The following is a 17879-nucleotide window of genomic DNA, read 5'->3' as shown; positions in this document are numbered from 1 at the left end:
ATAAAAAAAATGTGGACTTTTAAAACAACTTTTGACTGTTTCTTAATTTGTATTTTCTTGCAGCATCAGTCTTGAACTTGTCAAGAATTGTTCAGAGGTAAATGTGGTGGTGCTGTATGTTAAGAAAACATCTTGCAATATATTTATTACAATAATAGGTTTGTAAAAGCAGCAAAGAGTCCTGTAGCACCTTATAGACTAACATGTTTTGGAGCATGAGCTTTTACAGATCCAGACTAACACGGCTACCCCTCTAATAATAGGTTTGAAATTCATTACGCCTATATATAGGGCCGTACCAAATTCACGGCCATGAAAAATGCGTCACGGACTGTGAAATCTGTGTGCTTTTTACCCTATACTATACAGATTTCATGGGGGAGACCAGCATTTCTCAAACTGGGGGTCCTGACCCAAAAGGGTGTTGCAGGGGGGTTGCAAGGTTATTTTAGAGAGGGTTGTAGTATTGCCACCTTTACTTCTGTGCTGCCTTCAGAGCTGAGCAGCCAGAGAGCGGTGGCTGTTGGCCAGGTGCCCAGCTTTGAAGGCAGCGCCCCGCCAGCAGCAGTGCAGAAGTAAGGCTGACAATACCATTCCATGCTATCCTTACTTCTGCACTGCTGCTGCCTTCAGAGCTGGGCTCCCGGCCAGCAGCTGCCACTCTTCACGTGCCGAGCACTGAAGGCAGCGCCGCTGGTGGCAGCAGTGCAGAAGTAAGGGTAGCAGTACCACAACCCCCCTACAACAACATTGCAAGCCCCTCTCCCCGACCACCACCACAACTTTTGGGGTCAAGGCTTCTACAGTTACAACACTGTGAAATTTCAGATTTAAATAGCTGTAATCTTGAAATTTACTATTTTTAAATTCCTAGGACTGAAATTGACCAAAGTGGACGTGAATTTGGTAGGGGCCCTACTTATATGTGATATCACCTGCGGTAGGATTACATGGTAGAAAGAAAACACATCAAGGCATGCAGTCTGCATTTGCCATGCTCTCAGGTTATAAGATCACAAGTACACAGATAATAGACTAGAACTGCTCTGCCATTGTTCAGAATAAATCTGTCAGTGGGAAAACCAGTTGTTGAGATCAACTGCATGAAAAATATGTATAAAAGTACATAAGGTGTGTGAATTTGTCATTCTTGCTATGTTTAACATACCAGGAAATCTTGTTTCTTACTTAACTACCTCCGTGTTTTTACGTTGTTGCATTCTCTTTGACATGAGTTCACAGCTGTTTCAACTGAATACTTTATAGATAGTTCAATGGTAATTGGATAAATTACCCAATGTCATTATGTGGCTTAGAACAACCCTTTCCCTCCCCTTCTTTCCCTTACATCTGTTCAGTTTAAAAAAGAACACTGTCTAAAGAACCACTAACTCAGAGGTTCTCAAACTGTGGTCATGGACCACCAGTGATCCGCGGATAGTTCCCTCTAAGGTGCGCACCTGGGTGGCCGCACATGAGAGAATGAAGGGCCACCCACCTAATTAGTGGAGCCGTGTAGGCATGGCTCCACTAATTAGGTGCCTGGACCCTGGAGAAGACCCACACGTAAGGTGAGATGGTGGCCTTGGGGGAGAATAGAGGGGAGGTGGAAGGGGGCAGTGGGGTGAGAAGAGGGGGTGGGGGAATTTGGGATGTGCAGGGTTGCAGTGGCCAGAGACAACTTTCCCAGCTCCAGGGCTGTGTCTGCCGGCGAGAGACGGCCCTCCTTCCCAGCCTCAGCTCTGTGGGTGCTGTGGCAGGGGAGACGGGGCATATCCATTGCCTGAGAAAGGTAAGACTACTGATATTAAAATGAGTTGTGTGCTTTTATATGTAGAACAAAAAAACTTTATTATTAAGGGTTTTTTTGTATAGCACTTTTACGATGTAACCAACATTTGGAAAAATCATTAAGTGGTCCGCTGAGACCCTCAGCAATTTTCAAGTGGTCTGTGGAGGAAAAAAAATAGGAAAAAAAAAAGTTTGAGAACCACTGCACTAACTGAATGAATGCTGTTAAAGGCAGACACTATTTTTAATGAGCCACCATTGTCCTTGCCTTGTACTGGAACTTCATGACTGCCTTCAACATGTAATATGTATAGATTCTTTTCGAGAGAAGGAATTCTTGAAACCAGGTGACAACAGAGGGGAGCAGGAAAGGTTAATCTGCATTTTAACAAACATGGAACCTCTTTCACCACGAGACTCCATGTTTCTGTCCTCATGGTGGGAAGGAACTTTATCTTGGGATGATCCTCAGGAAAGTGCATTTCAAAAGGTAACTGGATTTTAAAAGTGAGGGGCAAAAACACCGTGTGTGTATTTCTATATGTGCACATGCGCACACACAGACATAAGAACGGCCATACTGGGTCAGTCCAAAAGTCCATCAAGCCCAGTATCCTGTCCTCTGACAGTGGTCAATGGCAGGTGCCCCAAAGGGAATGAACAGACAGGTTATCAAGTGATCCATGCCCTGTCACCCAATCCCAGCTTCTGGCAAACAGAGGCTAGGGACACCATTCCTGCCCACCCTGGCTAATAGCCATTGATGGATCTATCTTCCATGAATCTATCAAGCTCCTTTTTGAACCCCATTATAGTATTGGCCTTCACAACACCCTCTGGCAAAGAGTTCTAGAGGTTGATCGTGCGTTGCGTGATAAAATACTTTCTTGTGTTTGTTTTAAACCTGCGACCTATTAATTTCATTTGGTGACCCCTTGCTCTTGTATTATGAGAAGTAAATAACACCTCCTTATTTACTTTCTCTATGCACCTGTACCACTCATGATTTTATAGACCTCTATCATATCCCTCCCTCCCCCCTTAGTCACCTCTTTTCCAAGCTGAAAAGTACCAGTCTTATTAATCTCTCATATGGAAGCCATTCTGTACCCCTAGTAATTTTTGTTGCCCTTTTCTGAACCTTTTCCCATTCCAATATATCTTTTTTGAGATGGGGCAACCACATCTGCACGCAGTATTCAAGGTGTGGGCGTACCATGGATTTATATAGAGGCAATATATTTTCTGTTTTATTATCTATCCTTTTCTTGATGATTCCCAACATTATGTTCACTTTTTTGACTATTGCTGCACATTGAATGGATGATTTCAGAGAACTATCCACAACGACTCCAAGATCTCTTTCTTGAGTGATAAGTAATTTAGACCCCATCATTGTATATCTATAGTTAGGATTATGTTTTCCAATGTACATTACTTTGCATTTATCAACATTAAATTTCATCTGCCGTTTTGTGAGAGCCTTTTGTAGTTCTTCGCAGTCTGCCTAGGACTTAACTATCTTGAGTAGTTTTGTATCATCTGCGAATTTTGCCACCTCACTGTTTACCCCTTTTCCCAGATTGTTTATGAGTATGTTAAAAAGGACTGGGCCCAGTACAGATCCCTGGGAGACACCACTATTTACCTCTCTCCGTTCTGAAAGCTGACCATTTATTCCTACCCTTTGTTTCCTATCTTTTAACCAGTTACCAATCCATGAGAGAACCTTCCCTCTTATCCCATGACAGCTTATTTTGCTTAAGAGCCTTTGGTGAGGGACCTTGTCAAAGGCTTTCTGAAAATCTAAATACGCTCTATCCATCGGATCTCCTTTGTCTGCATGCTTATTGACCCCCCTCAGAGAATTCTAGTAGATTGGTGAGGCATGATTTCCCTTTACAAACCATGTTGACTATTTCCCAACAAATTATGTTCATCTATGTGTTTGACAATTTTTTTCTTTACGATAGTTTCAATCAATTTGGTCACCTCTGGAGCCCTTTTTAAAAATTGGCATCACATTAGCTATCCTCCAGTCATTTGGTACAGAAGCTCATTTAAATGATAGGTTACAGATGACAGTTAGTAGTCCTGCAGTTTCACATTTGAGTTCCTTCAGAATTTTTGGGTGAATACCATCAGGCCCTGGAGACTTATTACTGTTTAGTTTATCAATTTGTTCCAAAACCACCTCTAATACACCTCAATTTGGGACGGTTCGTCAGATCTGTCACCCAGAAAGAATGGCTCAGGTTTGGGAAGCTCTCTCACATCCTCAACAGTGAAGACTGATGCAAAGAATTCATTTAGTTTCTCCGCAATGGTCTTATCATCCTTGAGTGCTCCTTTAGCATCTCGATCATCCAGTGGCCCCACTGGTTGTTTAGCAGGCTTTCTGCTTCTCATGTATTTAAAAAAATTTTTGCTATTACTTTTGGAGTCTTTGGCTAGCTATTCTTCAAATTCTTTTTTGGTCTTTCTAATGATATTTTTACATTTCATTTGCCAGAGTTTATGCTCTTTTCTATTTTCCTCATTAGGATTTATCTTCCACTTTTTAAAGGATGCCTTTTTGCCTCTCACTGCTTCTTTTACTTTGTTGTTACACACGTACATACGCACCCCTTTGGGAGGGATTCTGACCTGACAATCTGGCCAACCCTGTTGCTGGGAACATGTGGTAAGCATGTCACCTTGAACCAAGTCTAGTTTAAGTTTTAGTTACTAGAGAGCATTTTATCTTTTTCTCTTGTAACCATTTCTGACTTTAATGCCTTACACTTGTACTCACTTAATCTGTCTTGTTGGAGTTAAACTTGTTTCATTCTTTAATCAAACTAATCCAGTGTTGTGTTTTAAACTGAATTGTTTGGTATATCCAAATAAAATAGTGAGTTGTTGTATATTAACCCTTACGGGGGCAATGAACCTATAATATCTTAACTGTCAAGGAGAGGGCTGGACAGAGCAGAGCACATGTTTTTATGGAAAGTTCAGAACTAGGAGTGTGGTGGGGTCAACCTGCAGGTAGTAACCAAAGCTGCTGGAAGCCGAAGTGCGGCTGGAGGTTGCTAACAGGCTGCTGGGGTCAGAGTTGCTGGGCCAGGGCTGTGGCTGTACACAGACCTCAGGGTGTCACTGGCAGGCTGATTGTGAGTGACTCAAGTTGGGAGCTACAATAGTAAAGCATTGTGAGGCGCCCAAGGTTGCAGGGCAGGTGGTGACACAACCCCTGACTAGCCTGGGTTGCACCATGAATTGTGATACCCTCCCATCTTGGTATCATCTGCAGACTTTATGAATGTACTTTCTATGTCATCATGCAAATCTTTATGAAGATATTGAACAGGACCCAGGACAGATCCCTGTGGGATCCCACTTGATAGCCCTTTACAGTTGACTTCACAGCTTGCACCATTGATGATTACTCTCTGAGTACAATTTTCCAACCAGCTGTGCACCACCTTATAGTAGGTTCCTCTAGGCTATATTTCCCAAGTTCGTCTCACCTTCTCATAAACCACCACATGACTTTCTCATAAGCATTGTCAAGCCTTACTAAGGTTGAGAGATATCACATCATCTGTTCTCCCTCTACACACAAGGCTTGCAACCCTGTCAAAGAAGGATATTAGGCTGGTTTGACATGATTTGTTCTTGGCAAATCCATGTTGACTGTTCCTTATCACTTTATATTCTAGGTGCTTATTGTGCTCCATTATCTTTCTGGGTACTGAAGTTAAGCTGACTGGTGTATAATTCCCTGAGTTGTCCTTATTCACATTTTTATAGAGAGATAGGTACTATATTTGCCCTCTGGGATCTCTTCCATCCTTCATGGGTTCTCAAAGATAATTGCTAATGGCTGAGAGATCTTTTCAGCCAGTTCCTTTAAGTGTTCTAGGATATATTTTTGTCTGGCCCTGACTTGAAGATAGCTAACTTAACTTGTTCTTTCTCTATTTTAGCCTCAGATCCTACCCCATTTACACTGCTGTTCACTGTGTTAGTCATCCAATTACTGTTAACCTTGTTGGTGAAAACTGAAACAAAAAAGCATTTTGTCAAGTATCAGAGGGGTAGCTGTGTTAGTCTGTATCCACAAAAACAACGAGGAGTCCGATGGCACCTTAAAGACTAACAGATTTATTTGGGTATAAGCTTCCGTGGGTAAAAAAACACTTCTTCAGATCAAAAGCTTATGCCCAAAATAAATCTGTTAGTCTTTAAGGTGCCACCGGACTCCTCGTTGTTTTAAAAAAGCATTTCCCACTTCAGCTATTTTCTGTTGTTGTCTTTTCCTCCTCATTGAGTAACGGGCCTGATATTCTTGTTTAGATGTTTCGGCCCCTACTGACAGTGGCTGATGAGTGGGTTGCAACTGTGAAGTTAAGGGCAGATCCTATTTTAAGCAGACAGTGCTCTGGCTTTAAAATGCTGTCTCCTGCTAGGATCGGAGGGGGCCTCTAAGGAGAAAAACTTGGTCTATTTTACATGGTCTTGGAAATGCTTGTCAGATGTCAGTTATATTCTGGGCATCTCTGCCTGACATCCACATGTGCTGAACCATGTATCCTTTTAACCATAGCGTAGAGAAGGCTTGTGGCTGGTCTGGACAGTGTGACTTGGGCATGATCTTAGAACTGGCATGTAGACCCTAAGCTCTTCGAGGTAAAAATTGTCTGCTACAATTTGTACAGTACTTAGCACAATCTTCATTCCTGGTTGGTCCCTAGACACTACTGTGATAGATTTCCTAAGAATGGCCATCTGTCCCTGAGAATGTGATATATACATTGATATCGATTGCCCCTGAAGATGGTTGGGGTTTGGGGATAACTGAGCCATCAGTGGTTAATATGTTTACTGCTTTTCCATCACGCAGCCACGTCACCCTGTCCTGCCTTGCAAAAGGCAGTTCATTAGGAAAGGACAGGACCCCGTTTGAGGAGCGAGGAGAAGCCAATTTACCAACATCTTTACCTGCAGTACCTGATAGTTGGAACCTGCTGGAAGTGAACAGCTGGGATCTCAAGGGAATCTTTTTACTGTGTGTACTAATGAATATCCAATTCCTTCTCACTGTGCCTTATGCAAGAAGGATGATACAGAGATTTTGAAATCACTTTCTAGGGTGGAGGAGGGAGGGGTCGAAAGAATGTTTCCAAGGGAGGAGGGAACTGCAGAAGGCGCGTTTGAGCTTCAGAAAGGATCCAGCTGCTGCAGGCAGGAAGGGACGGGATGGCCCAGCACAGAGCCTGTGAGTAGCAAGCAACCCCCTTCCCCTATTGCTGCTGCCCAGCCCCAAACTCCTTGTGGGGGATGAAGTGAGATAGATTTGCCTTTGCGTTTCAGAGACTTCCCCAGCAGAGGGGGGGGTGTGTGTGGGAGGAAATAGGGAGAGGCAGCTGTATTTTCTCTGCTCTGTGTGGGGCTGGAGAGAGGAGGATGGTGGGGGGGAGGTGTGTTAACTCTTTTTCAGTGAGGGGTGAGACCTCCCTAGGATCTGCACTGTGGGGAGTGTCATTTGAGTTCAGCTTCTGAGCTGTGTGTGAGGATGAACCACAGTCATGGGCCTAGACAGGAAGCAGAATGGAGAAGTTGGTCTTGTTTACTTTGGCTTAGAACAGCCCTGCTCTGCCCATGTGGAGATCCCTCCCCCAGCATTTACCCCTCTGCTGTAAGTACCCTTCCTATTTGGGCTGGGGATGGCCAGCTAGGCTTCTGCTTAGGGGTTTAGTCCCTCTGAGCCCCCGGGGGTGGTTCTTCACCCAACTGCTCCTCCCACCCAGACCCCTCTGCTCACAACGCTAGTTCCTCTGCAGTTCCCAAGCTGCCACTCCTTGTGTCTGTAACAAGGATACCCCCTAGGCATCCCATTAAATCTGCCTCGGGGTTTCTAGACTTCAAGGGCAGTGAGGGCCTGAGGGAAGGTCCTGAACTCATCTCCTGACCACTGAGCCATGAATACATCTAACTGGCTACAGCTGTAGTGGTGTGCCTACACTGTGATCCTGTCTTTTGCTAACAAAGAGAGTGGGTTGGCTTAGTAGGTTCCTGAGGGGAAACCCATTAGTGACTCAGTAGGTAGCCTTTCTCGCTGAGTCAGCCTGAGCCAATTGCCCAGGGGCCCTGAGCCGTTGTCATGAAAGATCCCCTGGCACTTTGGGAGAGAGAGTACGGCTTCTTTAAAATTGTCTCCTAGTCAAATTTCAGGTCAGGTAATTTAAGGGCTGCTGTGTTGAGGACAGTGATCAGTGGACATGGAGAACAATTGGATGTCGGATAAGAAGCAATGGGCTTAATCTGCAGCAAGGGAGATTTAGCATAGGTATTAGGAAATGCTTTCTAATGATCAGGGTAGTTAAGCTCTGGAGTAGGCTTCCAAGGGATGTTGTGGAATCCCTGTCCTTGGAAGTTTGCAAGAGCAGATTGGACACCTGTCAGGGATGGTTTAGCCCAGCCTCAGCACAGGGGGCTGGGCTGGATGACCTCTCGTGATCCCTTCCAGCCCTGCAGTTCTACTGTCTCCTCACCTTCCTCTTGCAGCTTCAATCAGACACAATATTCACTTCCTCTTCTAGCCTGTTGTTGTGCTGTGTAATGGGTGTGGTGCCGGTACTGGCTGTGTGCTGCTAAAACAGCTCTCATGCTTCACTGCTGCAGGAGCAGCCGCTTTTCATTGGTGTGTAAATGATCCTTTAGAGTTTGTGATGTGCTTTAAGAGCCTCAGGGATGAAAAGTGTTACATGAACGTGGGGCTAAAGGAGCTCGGCCACCAACATGTTCCTTTCAGGCCCCTAAATGAGCAGCCAGATTTCCAGGCGTGAGCACAGTGGGAGCACTCTCAGAAATCCGGCTCACAAGCTGTCATGATCTGTTCCATCCATTAGGTCAGGCGCAAGATGACTGCGTGAGGAAAGTGACTCTCTCCACAATGAGGCTTAGAGTGCTGCCTCCTGCGGTCCTGCAGGACCCCAGAGTGGAGAGCCTGAACCTGGACCGGAACAAGCTGAAACGTGTCCCTGGGATTTCAAAGCTTGGCAACTTGAGAAAGCTGATCTTGTCCAAGAATGAGATCGCAGACTTCCCCGAGGAAATCCAGAGCCTGGTCCACCTGGAGAAGTTGGAACTGAATCAGAACCAAATCCGGGTCATCCCGGAGGGGATCTTCTCCTGTCTTCCCAGGCTCAAACACTTGCGGCTGAACAACAACCGCCTCAGTGCTCTGCCCAAGGATTTGGCCACCTGCAGCAGCAGCCTCCAGTACCTCAACCTGTCCAACAACTTGTTCCGAGCTGTCCCCCAAGCTGTCCTGGACCTGGCGAGTTTACAGGAGCTCTATGTGCAGAATAACATGCTGCGCCGGCTCCCCAGGGAGCTGTTCGAAGGGAAGCCGCTGAAGATGTTCAAGGCACATGGGAACCCACTGTGGCAGCCTCCCAACGAAGTCTGCGCTGGGGGCATCCAGCAGATCCTGAACTATTTCAGCCAACTGCAGAACTGCCAAGGGGAAGAAGACAGGAGGGTGAAGACCATGTTCCTGGGAGCCTCACTGGCAGGAAAATCCACTATCTGTAAGAGCCTGAAGCAGAGGCAAGTGGTTCTGGTGTCTGAGGAGGAGCGGACAGTTGGGATTGAGATCAGCGAATTCCACATCCAGGACTTCACTTTTCTCTTCTGGGACTTTGCTGGGCAGCTGGAGTACTATGTGACCCACCATGTGTTCATTACCCCACAGGCCCTCGTCATCCTGGTCATTAACTTCCAGAAGTAAGTGTTATGCAATGGGTTTGTTTGAAGAGCTCACAATCTAACCAGCTCAGACAGACACACGGTGTGTGTGTGTGTGTAGGGGGGGGGGGGAACACAGGCACGGTGCAGGGAAGTGACATGGCCAAGGTCCCTCAGCAGTGCTGGGGATAGAACCCAGGGCTCCCAAGGTGCAGTCCTGTGTCCTATCCACTAGGCATGCTGCCTGCCCTCTCTGCAATGAGACTGCCAGCCCCTTGGATGGAGATCAAACTCCTTTTACATAAGCCACTGAACAGCCACTGCATCTAGTGCTGATCGTAGAATGTATGAGTCTGTACCAGTTGGGCCATGCCTATCGAATGATCATCCAGTCTCATGTATCCAACACCAGCTGTTTTAGAGGAAGGTGTTGAGATAACCCACTGTTCAGTGTATGTTGTCCTCTTCTCTGCCTTGTCCACAGAGGGAAACGAGTCTGCTACAGATTGCAGTTAGAGGAGACAGTCCTTTAGCTCAAGCTGTAGAGATGTATGCTCTTTACTGTGGCAGCACTGTGTTCAATCCTCAGGATGACCCCCAGGGCACATTGACACACCCTGCACTGATAGTAACTGGCTGAGAGTTGGTTTGATTGATTTCATTTTTTTTTCCAGGTACCAGCTCAATAAGGACATCTTCCAGGAGCTGGTTGGCTTCTGGATCAATAACCTCTTCATGCGAGTTCCAAACTCCGTGGTCCTGCCTGTGGGAACCCACACAGACTGCTGCACTGAGGAGGAAGTGGAGGAAAAGAAGCGGGACATCATGAGCAAGATCCAGGCCATGCTGGAGGAAAGAAGGGCAAACCTCACCCACTTCATCAACAACCTGGAAAGCAGTGAGGAGTCTGAATTCTACGTGGACCAGTGGGACAGACTGAAGGAGATGGAGAGCTGCACCTTGACTGTAGGGCTATTGGTTGGCTATTACACACCACCATTGGTGTGCACAATGCACTACAGGCCAATAGGAGACTCTGTCCCTTCTCCAAGGAGCTTATAGTGCTCAGTCCCAGGGAGGTTAACTAAGTATCTGCTTTTAATTTAATCTCTGGATCATTAGCCCATCACCGGGGTACCCCCAGGCTACAAAGAACCATTATATGGTGAATTTTGTGGAAATTTGTATTAGTAGAGCTGCTTTATTTAAAAAAAAAAAGATGGACAAAAAAGGGGGAGGATGGGGGAAATATTTAGCAACAAATTTTGACTCCTCTCCCACTTTTTCATTTTTTTTGTCAAGTTCAGAGTTTAAAATATTCTGTCCAGCCTGCTCTAGTATTAAGAAATCAGTTTTGTTTTTCCCCTGACACATTCTGTGTTTCTCTTTTATTCCCTCTCACCCCATCTCTTGTTCTTGGGGACATCTTAATGGAAACAGAATCTTTCAAAGTGCTCCTGTGTCTGCTGCTTATTCTTCCTATGAAATTAGATCCCTCTGGGACACTGCTATCTATCTAAGGTACCTATATGGGCCCCGTGTAGTAGGAGCAATCTCTAATATTAATCCTTGCAACACTCCTGGGAAGTAGGGAAGTACAATTATCCCCATTTTACAGATGAGGAGCTGAGACAGAGGAATGACATGACTTGCCCAAGGTCACAGAGGAAGCTGTGGCAGAGCTGGGAACTGAATCTAGGTCTTCCAAGTCCTAGGCCAGCACACTAACCATTGGGCAATCGTCCTCCTCAGCCCATGATTACTAGCTGCTTAACACCTTTATAAATGACAGACAACGCCCACCACCACCACAACCCACCAAAAAATGTCAGCATTTGGCTTTGGTCACCACCTGAAGAGGAGCGTGGTACCGGTTATGTATTAGTACATGCTGTCCGGGCTTGAGCTAGACAAAATATGGCATATGAGTTTGCTGTGGTCTTCTGACATATGACCTGCGGTTTGCTTTTCTGCCTTCTGTAGTCTTTCCCCATGGGTTTTTGCTGCATTGTGCTTTAATACTACCGACAGTAACACATGAGAAGAGCTATTTTTCCCCCCATTTCTCTGTGATTTTTTAAAAAAAAGTCTTATTTATAGCTTTTAACATTGCACTTACTTCATCAGCTTTTCATCAGTTGAATATTCTGTCAGGTCAGTTTCCCTGGTTCCTGTGTAGAGTCAGTCAGTTTCTCCTGTTTGTGTGGGTCTCTTGCACAGCAGCAAGAGAGAGAGAAACATTTAAAAACAGTATATAGGCAAGTGTGATTGTAAAATCACAACAACTAGCCAGGGAATGGGGACAGCTCCAGGATAGGCTTAGTGCCTGCAACTGCATTTAATCAAAAAATGGTATAATCCTGTATGTAGGAAGAAGGGTGCTATATAGAAACCAAATCCCCCCCCCCCCTCTGTTCCAGCTGGACCATGTACCCTGAGTCTTCCATGGTAACAGAGTGCTGTTGAACTCTTTTTCTTTTGTTCCAGATTTTAAACCTTGTTCCTGTCAATTGCACTGATTACTGGGATATTAAAAAACTTGAAACTACTATTTTGGAGCACGTCAAGAATGAAAAAATATTTCCTAATGTTATCCGAGTGCTGCCCCTTGTCTATAAGGAAGTGGAAGCTGCAATTGTAGATATTGTGCAGAGTGAGGAGACAGCAGAATATGGTACATATCAATAGATCTCCCCACCACCCTTCCCCACTGAGAGTTCACTGCTTTAGGGGTCCTACGCCCCACAGCCATCACCTTTTTGTCTAAGGAGGGCTGGCCAAGGACTCCCTCTGGTGCCCAATAAACTCACTGCTCCCTATTCCACTGGAGACGTGTTGGCAGTTCAGAGATTCAACACCATCTCCAGTCTAGGAGCTAAGCAGGTGGTGGTCTGTAGCAGTTCCAGGTGCTGCACGGCTAGGGGGTGAGAGATATGCAAACTCCATTCTCTTGCAGAGCAGAGCATTAGTATTTAACCATATGTCTAGTGAATTGTCTTCCATTTATTCCCATCTCAGCATGATAGGGGCTGCAATTTCACTGGATGTCTAGTAACCAAGGAGCTCTGCTGCTTCTAGCACTATCCCTACACATGGCCATCCTAGTTATGTTCTAAAATAGCCCACCTTGGATTAGCCAAGACCTAGAGAGGCTCTAGAGATAATGAGCAAAGTGTATCTGAGAACTGGAGATTCCGAAGGCAGACAGGATCTCCTGGCTGCCGTGTAGATCGTTCCTGTGCCTGCTTCCATTGGCTCAACCTACAAGAGCCAGGGGGATGTCAGAAATAGAAGTTAGGCTGAAATGCCATCTCTGCGCTCCAGGCGCTGTTCCTCTTGTGTGGATTTTCTCTTCCTGCGTTGTGTGGATTAAGGGGAAGAGTAGCAGCCCAGATGATGAGTCTCCATGCTGTGTTCACTGGGAGTAAATAAGTCCATTCTTATTTACATTGGGCTACAGTGAGCTGCATTAAGTTCCTTAGAGGAACATATTGGCAGCGCACAGCCAAAGAGGGCCAGATCCTGCATTCCCCATGTAAATGGTTAGACTTCAGTGGAGCTATTAGTCTGAATAGGGACTTTTGGACTAGGTCCATAACAGGGTGGTCTGTGTATTTCACTAACCATTTCAAAGAGCCTGGTACATATCTGTCTACGTGTGCATATCTACTTACCTTTGGCTTGTTCTGAACATTCCTACCACAGCCCTGCAGTGAAATAGCTGAGGGTTAGAAAAGTACCCTGTGTACTGTCATGCAGATAAAGGCACTCAGCTTCCCCAGTGCTTTGGGATTCCTGTGTCCAGTTCTGTCAGAAGTCGCTTTTGACCTGGAGCGGGATTTGCCAAGTCATGGTAGGGTGACCAGACAGCAAGTGTGAAAAATCAGGATGGGGTTGGGGGGTAATAGGAGCCTATATAAGAAAAAGACCCAAAAATTGGGACTGTCCCTATAAAATCAGGACATCTGGTCACCCTAAGTCATGGGTGTTAGCACTGATGTACATTGGCCCTTTTAGGACTCCACTTCGGGCCAGCCCCCCACTCACTGACATTTCAGCTGCTGTTTGAAACCCTGTGTTAGTAATTTCTATGTGATCCTGTTCTCTCTCTAGGCATGATGGACCTCAACCATTTACTCTGTGAAATCACCCGCCGAGAGCACCTGAGCCATCTGGACACAGAGCTTTTCCAGGACATCCTGAGATACCTCCACCGCATTGGGCTGATTATATGGTATGAAGAAATCAAGCAGCTGGAAAGCACAGTCTTTCTCCAGCCCACCTTTCTGATAACCATGTTCAAGGTGAGTGCATGGGTACCTGTAGAACCCTCTCTCCATGACCAGGTTATTTCTCTGGGAAGCAGCATCCTGCCTCCCTGCATGTTCTGTTTCATGCCACCCTGCACGCCTTTGTCCAGGCACGAGAGTGATGGGTGGTTTGGAAAGAATAAGCCTTATTTTGCTCTCCAGCCATGCCTCGGTTTCTGGGGCAAGTCTCAGAGATGATCTTACACTTACAAAGGCCAGTCAGCTGGGTTTCTCAAAGGACTTTGCAAGCAATCAATTACACCTAACAGTTGTGTGAGAGAGCCAGCATTATAGGTAAATGGAAGCAAAATACCTAAGGTCATGCTGCAAATCGTGGACTGGAATAGAACCTACGAGTCCTTAATTCCAGTCTCCTGGTCTAACCTCTGTGATGTGGACACTGTCTACTAGGAACTGGACTGAGGCCTCTTATTCATCTTCACAGCCAGCAGATTTAAACATTTCATTAAAGCTCATGTTGAAATTATATAATACACAGATTAAGGAAAGAGTGTTTGTACATCTGGGTATAGTGCTTAGATTATCCACAAATACAAAGTTTGGCTTAAAAGTAATAAGATACATATAGTACATTATCTGCAATAACCCAGATTTTGGTGAATAAATTTAACAATACAGTTTAGACCCTGCTCATACCAACCTGGCTTAGATGATCCTCTCCCCAGTCTCTTGGAGCCATCCAATAGCCATTGAATGTATCCTGAAGAGCGAATGAATGCCTCTGATTCAGATTCTCCTCCCCCACCCCCTTTTTAAAAATAGTCCTTGTAGATGTGTGGACTCACCCCTGCGGCGCCTCCTGCTGGTTGTCCTGGGAATTAGCACACTGCCAGCTAGGAGCACCGTCTGTAGGCTGGTGATCCCCCTGTCCTCTGGCCCTTGTGTTCCTCCCTGGACCCCGGTGCCCTGTTAGCGGGGGTGCTACTCCCTAGCAGTAACCCCTGCATCCATTACTGAAATCTTCCCTGGCGAATGGGAAGAAACAAAAGCTCAGCAAGCCAGGGAAGACGCATCTCCTGAGGCATGAGCGTACCCACGCTGCCCCCCCTGCAGAGCGACAGGGGCAGCCCCTGGGCTGTGCATGACCCCCTGAGCCAGCAGGCAGCCTGCCTCTAGCGGTGCGAGACTAGTGACTCGCACGGCTCACCACTCCGAGGGACCAGCTGCTCTGCTGTGAGCTGGACAAAGTGCGGGCAGGTGCTGTGCCCTCAGTGCCAACCTGTAACCCCCCTCCCCGCCGTGCTATCCCAGCCCTGGGCTCCCTGCACATACATTGCTCTGCAACACTCCCCTCTCACCCCCCCGTATTCCAGTCCTTCCTTGTCACCCTGGTTCAGACCCGACCTGCAGCCCCCTGCAATCCAGCTTGGGGCTCCTTCCCCCACCAGCTCTGCTGGTGCCCCTCATTCCTGACAGCCAGCCGTCGCCATCCTTCTCTAGATCATCACTTCAGCCTGGCCCTGCAGCTCAGCCCAACCTGCCATGCCCACCAGAGACTCCGGCCTGCTCTTTTCATTGCAGCGACCAGCCCTGCAGGGAAGAGAGACGTGTAAAGGGGACAAAATGTTTAACTTGATCTGTGTGATGGAGTAATGCACTGTGGGACCAGTTGGCCCCGCCCCACCTCTGAGAAATGTCAGAATGGGGGGTGCTTAAATGGGAGAAACCCAGCTGAGCTGGTTGCAGAGTGGGGAGGGGAGCAGTCTGCATTTTTTCTATCCAAGGCCGTGATCAAGCGTCTTGATGTTATTGGTCTTTTGGGTTAGGGTAAGAGCAGAGGGACGTCTTTGGGGAGAGGCCTGTGAGTGAAGGGCACAGAGTGGGGCTCAGCTCAGCCTCGTTCCCCACTCCCTGGCTGAATGGGGGCTGGGCGCCACGCCCCACGGGTAAGGAGGACAGCAGCACCCTAGGGCCCATTGTACTGGCGCCAGGAGCGCTGCCAGACAGTGGAGGAAGCTGGGCCCTGCGCCTTCTTGGCCTGGGCCTCTGTGGAAGTGCCCAGGCTCCAGTGAGGGCGAAGCCCCCAGAACCTCACCGCCGGGGGTCACCGAGCCGACTGGCCCCAATGCATGCTGGGACCCAAAGTCTCCCTGGGCTGCATGTCCATCTCTCGAAGGATTCTCCCCCTGGCAAGGGCTGGCAAGCAGATGCGCCTGGGCCCAGTGATTCCCACAGCTGCTCTGAGACTGGGCCAGGAAACGACCGCTCCCCGCCCCTTCCCCTAGCCACGGCACCGGGACAGGCTGGAGCCCACAGGGTTTCTTCCCGGACGGTAGGTGCGGGGCTGCGGCTCTGCCCGTGTCCCCACACCCCCAGCCTGGCTCGCAGCCGGGGTAGCGCGCGGGGGGGGGAGGGGGGAGGCCGGGGTTCGTGCAGGCGCCCCGGGCGCGGTGGTAACGTGGGGTGAAAGCTCCAGCAGCCCTCGGGCCTTGGCGTGGGGGGATCCAGCCGCGGGCTCCTGGTGTGTGAACTGGGAAAAACTCCGAGGCTGGTCGGGAGGGCTGAGGGTTTGGGGAAGACCCTGAGCTCATTGGTTTCTGGGAAGGGAGATTTGAGAGCTCAGAAATGAGATACAGGGGGCTGGGGTTTAACCAGAGACACCTTAGATCGGGGAGTGTGTGAGATCAGTGGTTCTCAACTTTCCTAGACGACCCTGTCAGGAGGCTGACTTGTCTTCTGTACCCCCAAGTTTCACCTCACTTAAAAACTCCTAGCTTACAAAATCATACATAAAAATACAGAAATGTCACAGCACACAGACACATTGCTGACTCTCTGATTTTTACCATATAATTATAAAATAAATCAATTGGAATATAAATATTGTACTTGGATTTCAATGTATGGTATATAGAGCAGTATAAACAACTTATTGTATGAAATGGTAGTTTGTTCTGACTTCCCTGGCGCTTTTTATGTAGCCTGTTGTAAAACTAGGCAAATATCTAGATGAATTGAAGTACCCCCAGGAAGCCCTCTGTGTAACCCAAGGGGTACATGGACCCCTGGTTGAGAACCACTGTGTTAGAGAGACTGAGACAGGCAGCTGGAAGAACTGCTGTCCTACAGGAATCGGCCCTGAGGTTGCCATGCCATATGAGTAAATATGTGTGTGGAGGGGGTCTGTTCTGTTTTCTTTTATCTCATTTTCCTTCCTTCCTTTTCCTTCACCCACAGGTACGCTCATGCCTCAGGAGATGCGTCTTCCCTGGCTTGCTGAGCTTTTGTTTCTTCCCATTCAGATTCTTGTTAGATATCGCCTGGTGCAGCAGCTGGAGAGCATCTCCGTGGACCTGCTGGTGGGAGAACACGCTACCATCCGAGACCAGTCCAACTGGGTGTGGACGTTCAAGTCGAAGGCCATGCTGTGCCAGCGGGCCATGCGAGCCTTGGTCAAGCACCAGCTCTGTTCCGAAGGGATGAGGGACATCTTTGAGGAGATGGTGGGGCACAAGGCCAAGAAGGGGAAGCTGTTCAGCCTTCTGGAGCACTTTGAGATCTGCCTGGAGGTGAGGAATGCCAAGGACCTCAACCCAGGGGCCAGGGAGTTTGTGCCAGGGAAGCCGTGGGAAACAACGCAGGACTGCAGCGAGGCATATTACTTGTTTCCCACGTATCTCAACCAGAGCGAGGAGGTTTCTGAGAGGTGGGGAGGAGATCATCCGGAGGATCTCCACATCCGGGCTTACTTCTCACCTGAGATCCCAGAGGGCTTCTTCCAAAGGTAACGAGCTAGCCCACTTGTGTTGGCCCACTGCTGCCTGGCTGCATGTCCTGAGCTGGGGAGCCTGTCAGCGCAGGGGTCATTCCTCCTTGTCTGTCTGGGAAGCATGTCGTTAGTACTGGTATAAACAAACACAATTCATAGTGATCAAAAGGAAGGTTGACCTAGTGGTTAAGGCCCTGGACTGGGCCTCAAGAGATCTGGGCTTAATTCCTAGACTCTGTGTGACCTTGGGCATATCACTTAATCTCTCCAAGCCTCAGTTCTCCATCTGTGAAATGGGAAGAATAATTCTC

The 17879-nt window shown here is 47.5% G+C and overlaps 1 protein-coding gene across 5 annotated transcripts in view; it reads left to right on the top strand.

Moving 5' to 3' along the window:
- The first annotated feature begins 5135 nt into the window (after positions 1-5135).
- LOC123368629 (malignant fibrous histiocytoma-amplified sequence 1 homolog) overlaps positions 5136-17879 on the top strand; it is a 42805-nt gene continuing 30061 nt past the window's right edge. For 4 of the 5 annotated variants that reach the window (XM_045013561.1, XM_045013560.1, XM_045013564.1 and 1 more), the window contains exons 1-6: positions 6964-7054; positions 8688-9567; positions 10203-10494; positions 12016-12202; positions 13642-13832; positions 17102-17583. In XM_045013561.1, coding sequence (XP_044869496.1) covers positions 7036-7054; positions 8688-9567; positions 10203-10494; positions 12016-12202; positions 13642-13832; positions 17102-17583 — 2051 coding nt within the window. In that variant the 5' untranslated portion in view covers positions 6964-7035. Of the gene's footprint in view, positions 5265-6963; positions 7055-8687; positions 9568-10202; positions 10495-12015; positions 12203-13641; positions 13833-17101; positions 17584-17879 lie in introns of those variants that run through there. The other variant, XM_045013563.1, reaches the window with a different exon arrangement.

Source organism: Mauremys mutica, chromosome 4 (genome assembly GCF_020497125.1).
Source record: "Mauremys mutica isolate MM-2020 ecotype Southern chromosome 4, ASM2049712v1, whole genome shotgun sequence".
Classification (NCBI taxonomy): domain Eukaryota; kingdom Metazoa; phylum Chordata; order Testudines; family Geoemydidae; genus Mauremys; species Mauremys mutica.
Note: the sequence above shows the minus strand (reverse complement) of the source record. Positions and strands in the feature narration are given on the sequence as shown.